The sequence below is a fragment of the Monoraphidium neglectum genome (assembly GCF_000611645.1).
Source record: "Monoraphidium neglectum strain SAG 48.87 unplaced genomic scaffold scaffold04181, whole genome shotgun sequence".
Lineage (NCBI taxonomy): Eukaryota > Viridiplantae > Chlorophyta > Chlorophyceae > Sphaeropleales > Selenastraceae > Monoraphidium > Monoraphidium neglectum.
The window spans coordinates 1-4,917 of NW_014009448.1; the positions used below are offsets into that span (position 1 = coordinate 1).

Here is a 4,917-nt window from a genome sequence, read left to right on the forward strand (position 1 = left end):
ATGTAGAGGGGAGGGGGGGTGGGTTCTGAAGTGTGAGGCAGGGCGCCCGCGGCCTGAGGTGATTTTAGCCGGGGCGAGGGCGGATTTGAGGGGCTGCCGGCGCCCCTCAAAGCCCCTTTCTGGAGAGGGGATATGACAGTTTGAAAAGCGGATCAAGGGTCTGAACCGCTTGACGCCAACGCTGCGGCCGCAGCATGGCGGCTGCCCCTGCGGCGACGCCCCCGCAGCCGCCGGCACCTCGCTCCTGCGCCCTGCGCCCCCGTGGCACTGCCTACGAGGCCCCGCCAGGTGCCGCCGCCGCCTGCGACCGGCCCGCCGCCAAGCCCTGTGAAACCCCCCATATGATGCAGGCGATCAACTGCCCGACAGATTCGACGGTTGGAGCCGAAACATACAAATGTCACGAGAGAAAAATCCTCCAACGCGGCCGCCCCTCCAAGCGCGCGCCCTGGCGCCTCAGGATTCAGGCTTCGGGGTTTCAGCGCTCAACCCTACACCCACGCACCAGGTCGTGCATGTGCTGCAGCGCCGACAGCACGTCGTGCATCAGTTGCCGCGCGTCGTCCTCCCGCAGGCTGAGCCGCTGCTTAGCTGTCAGGTACGAGTAGGCGTCGCTCTCGCCTGGCGCCGCAGGAGCAGAGCGGGCAGGGCGGAAACGTGGAAAGGGACGATGAGGGTACAGGACGTAGTTTTCGTAGTGCTGGCTGGTGCTGGCTGGTGAACGCTGGGTCCATCTATGGGTGGGTCTGGAAGGCTGACATGACCTCGTTCCTCATGCCTGTGAGGGTGCTGCTGCAGTACAGGCCACAAGGCAGCGTCGCATCATGGTCGGCGGCCGAGGAGGAAACCCCACGGGCTGACGGCCCCGCGTGCCCGCGGCCGAACAGGCGCCACGCTCCCGCGGCGGGCGCGCTCCGCCGCGCGCAGCACAGGCGCACCACTGCTCACCTCCACAGGGGCACCCCTTCCAGGAGCGCCTCCGCCCACTGCGGCGCCCTCCCTCTCCCAGTCCTTGCGCCGCATCACAACTCCGACCTCCCCCCTTGCCCCAGCCCACCGCCCCCTGACCCATCCCCTCACCCGCATACTCCATGAACAATCCCACGCTGCCCTCATCCTCGGTGGCCAGGTAGGCCTGGATGACGTTTGGGTGGTCCAGCAGCGCCGTGTGCAGGTCCCACTCCATCTTGAGCTGCCGGTCGGGGTTTCGTTTATTGGCCCGCTCAGAGTGTGTGTGTATGTGTGTGTGTGTGTGGGTGGGTGTGTGTGTGTGTGTGTGTGTGTGTGTGCTCATGCGCTGCAACATCAGATGCCATCAGCGCCCGCTCACCTTCTGCTGGAGGTCTGGCCGCTGCAGCAGCTTCGACTTTTTGAAGGATTTGATCACCAACTTGTGGGGTCCGCTGGGGGCACCATCCAAGGCAGCCTGCAAGGCACAAGATGGGAGGGGGGTGAGAGAGCGCTTCGCAGGCGAGGTGACGCAGCCCGCCACTGACGCCGCTGCCATCGCCGCCGTGCGTCACAAAGGCAGGCGGCGGCGGCGCGCGCCGCCGCCGCACCTGGGTCGCCGCTGCTTTTGGGGTTGCGATCTGGATGCTGCTGTAGTCGGCATCATACACCTCCTCCAAAGTGAAGCTTTTCAGAAGGTTGGATCTGGGAAATGGGAGACGGGCGGCACACACAACCAAGTGCGCGTCGGCGCGCGCAGGCGACGCGAGGGCCGAGCAAGGACTTCCCTGGGCCGCGAGCGCCGCGGCAAACTTCCATCTGGGGCGATGTGGCGCCCGGCAGCGCCATGCCATTGCCCATGCGGGGGCCGCGCAGCTCTGGCGGGAATCGATGGGAATCCTTCGGTTGGGTCGGCGCTCGCTGCGGGCGCCATGCTCGGCGTGGCCCAGCCGCCACTGTATGTTGCGCAAAAAATTGCTTCCCACCTGCTGCGGGAGCTCTTCAGCCATACAGGGCACCGAGGCGTGAACTTGGCGCGCGACGCAAATATGGTGGGCGCCTTCGCCGGCGGAGCCGGCGCTGGCGCCACCTCTGCTGCTACCTGCGCCGTACTGATATATGCTACTGCCTTAAGATTCGACCTGCCGCGTCCCCACACTCCGATGGCCTGCAGCGCGGCGCCACCCAACGATCTACTCGCCGTTCTCATCACCAGCGTATGAAAAGATGGGATACAGCGTATCCACGGTTTAAATATGTGTACGCCTGGCGCTGTGATCCGGTCGCGCCTGAGTACAGTAACACAAGAGCTACAGTATCATGTTGTACTATATGTGAGAAGGCTCAGTCTGATGGAATACATATCATTTGACATCTGTTGGACCCTGTACCGTATTGCTGTGCTGTTCACTGTCGGCACTCGCTCGCGGCACTGCCGCAGCAGCGTGGGGTGGTGTTGATGCTGCTGTTGTTGTGCCTCAAGAAGCTCGGCAATGAGCATGCAACAGACAGCCACTAGACACAGGACATGGCCGAGCGGATGCAGCGCCACACATGCTGGGGTTACTGCAAAATCATTGTGAAAAATTGTGAAGCAGAGGACAGCAGACAACACTTGAGGTAAGCTCAAGCAAATCCTGAGCTGGATGGGCGATTGTGATGTGAATGCATGTGCGCGTAAATGTATCAACCGGGGGTATGCCGGTGATGATTGACGGTTGGTGGCAGCAAAGTGGATAGAGAGGGGGAGCAGGGGCACACCCCAAAGCCTGCAATCGCAAGGCAGGCACCACAACCCCGTAGCACGACACCAACACGGGCACATGCACAGAGAGCGGCGCATGCGTGTTTGCATGTGTATATGCAGCAGGCCGGCCAGCCGAGGCCGCAGCACGTTGTTGAGTCCCATCTGTGATGCACACACAAGGAATGAGCCCCAAACCGCCAGGCGAAGGAGCCAACGCACGGCAGTGGCCGCCGCCGCCCCCTCGAATCCCGCGCCCCCATCAGAGGTACATCGGCATGGACCGCCACCCGTCCTCCCGCCGCTTGGTGCCCGCGCCCGACCCATACTTCGAGCTCCACTCCTCGAACTTCGCATTGAGCCCAAAGTCCGTCGAGGCCACGGACTGCAGCGCCGCCTCAAAGTCCGCGAGGACCACGGGGCGCATGGAGTCCGCTGGCAGGGACAGCAGCTCGTCGACAGTCCAGGTGTCCTTGGCGCCGCTGCTGCCGCTGCCGCCACTCCCCTTGTCATCGTCCTTGGCCCCGCCGCCGCAGGCGTCTGCAGGAGCAGCGCCAACCTTGCTGGCGCGCCGGCTGTTGCTTGGCGACGCGCATGGCACACCGGCCTCCTGCTGCTGTTGCTTCTGCTGCTGACGCGGCTTTTCTGGGGACTGTTCTTGGCTAGGCGAGGGCGAGCCGGTGGCGTCTCCTTCGGCCGCTGAGCCGCTGCTGCCGGCGGCCGCCCCCTCCTGCTGCTGCTGCTGCTGCTGCTGCTGCTGCTCATCCTCGGCCTTCTGGCCCTCCTGGCCCTGGGCGTGCTGCTGCTGCTCGAGCTCTCCCTGCTGCTGCTGCTGCTGCTGCTGCTCGCCGCCGCTGGGCTTGGGGCTCGCTTTGCCGCCGGCCGCGCCGACGCCCGCAACCTGGGCCTCCGCCTCGCAGATCACGCCCTCCACGTCGCACCACGCCGCCGCCCCCTCCGCCCGCTTCCACTTCTCCAGCTCCTTCCGCATCCGCCGCCGCGGCACGCCGCGCCGCAGCGCGGCCGCGACCGCCGACACCAGCTGCCGGTGCCGCTGCGCGTGCCGCGGCGCGCCGCCCTCGAGCACGCGATTGCCCCATAGCTCCCGCAGCGGCCGCATCGACGCCTCGCGGCAGACCTGCATCAGGTCGCGCCCGCTGTACCCCTCCGTCCCCGCAGCCACGGCCCGCCAGTCCGCGTCCCCCATATCGCACGCGACGCCCGCCATCGCGCCGCGCGCGATGTCCACGCGCGCGCGCGGGTCGGGGAGCGGGACCAGCACGCGCGCGGAGAAGCGGCTCAGCGCTGCCTCGTCGAGCTCCCACGGCGCGTTGGTCGCAGCAATCACAACCACGCGCGCCGCCGCCGCCGCAGCCGCCGCCGCCGCCGCCGCCGCGCCCGCCCCGCCGCCGTTGCCGCCACCACCAGCAGCCGCGTCCGAGCCGCCGCCGGCCGCACCGTTGCCGTTGCCGTCGCCGGCGGCGGCGGCCGTGTGTATCCCATTGATGTACGAGAGGAACTCGTTCGTGACCCTCCTGCTGGCCTCGCTGGCGCCGCCAGGTCCGTCGCCGCCGGAGCCCGCGCGGCGGCCGAGCAGCGAGTCGACCTCGTCGATAAAAATGACGGCCGGCGCGAGGCGCCGCGCGTCCTCAAACAGGCGCCGCACGTTGGCCTCGCTCTCGCCGTACCATTTTGACAGGATGGAGGAGCCCGTCACGGGGAGGAAGGCCTGCAGGCGGGTGTGGCGGAGGGATCGGGGGAGGGGGCTGGGAGCGTGGCGAGAGCGGTCAAGGAGGGCGTGTAGGGGTCGCCCGGGTTGGCGGTGGGCCGAGAGATGTTCGCTCCCACAGCCCTCACTGCAAGCAGCAGGTGCAAAAAAACGTGCGCGCACAGCCGTGCCGCCCATTCACACGTGACGGTGTCGGGACACAAGCTGGAGACCCCCTTCGGGTCTCCCCCCCGGCCCCGTGCCGCCGAAAAGGCACCCACCGCGCCGCTCTCCGCCGCGACAGCGCGCGCCAGCATCGTCTTGCCCGTGCCCGGCGGCCCGTACAGCAGCACGCCGCGCGGCGGCTCCCGCACGCCGCCAAACAGGTCAGGGCGCAGCAGCGGCAGCACCGTCGCCTCCTGCAGCAGCATCTTCACCTCCCGCAGCCCAGAGATCCGCGCCCAGCTGTCCGCCGCGCCGCCGGCGCCGCCCCCCGCCCCGCCGCCGCCGCCCGGCC

General features: G+C 67.5%; 2 protein-coding genes across 2 annotated transcripts; both read right to left on the minus strand.

Moving 5' to 3' along the window:
* Positions 1 to 271: 271 nt before the first annotated feature.
* On the minus strand, positions 272 to 2,449 carry MNEG_13988 (hypothetical protein; the record flags this gene model as incomplete). Its single annotated transcript, XM_014037539.1, has 7 exons — positions 272 to 325; positions 506 to 621; positions 1,081 to 1,192; positions 1,331 to 1,426; positions 1,497 to 1,653; positions 1,935 to 2,050; positions 2,360 to 2,449. 7 exons carry the CDS (start codon positions 2,447 to 2,449, stop codon positions 272 to 274), a joined length of 741 nt encoding a protein of 246 aa, XP_013892993.1.
* Positions 2,450 to 2,954: 505 nt separating this feature from the next.
* On the minus strand, positions 2,955 to 4,831 carry MNEG_13989 (Protein SAP1; the record flags this gene model as incomplete). The annotated part of the gene is made up of 2 exons (XM_014037540.1): positions 2,955 to 4,421; positions 4,682 to 4,831. The coding sequence occupies 2 exons, from the start codon at positions 4,829 to 4,831 to the stop codon at positions 2,955 to 2,957; spliced, it is 1,617 nt and encodes a 538-aa protein (XP_013892994.1).
* Positions 4,832 to 4,917: the final 86 nt, after the last annotated feature.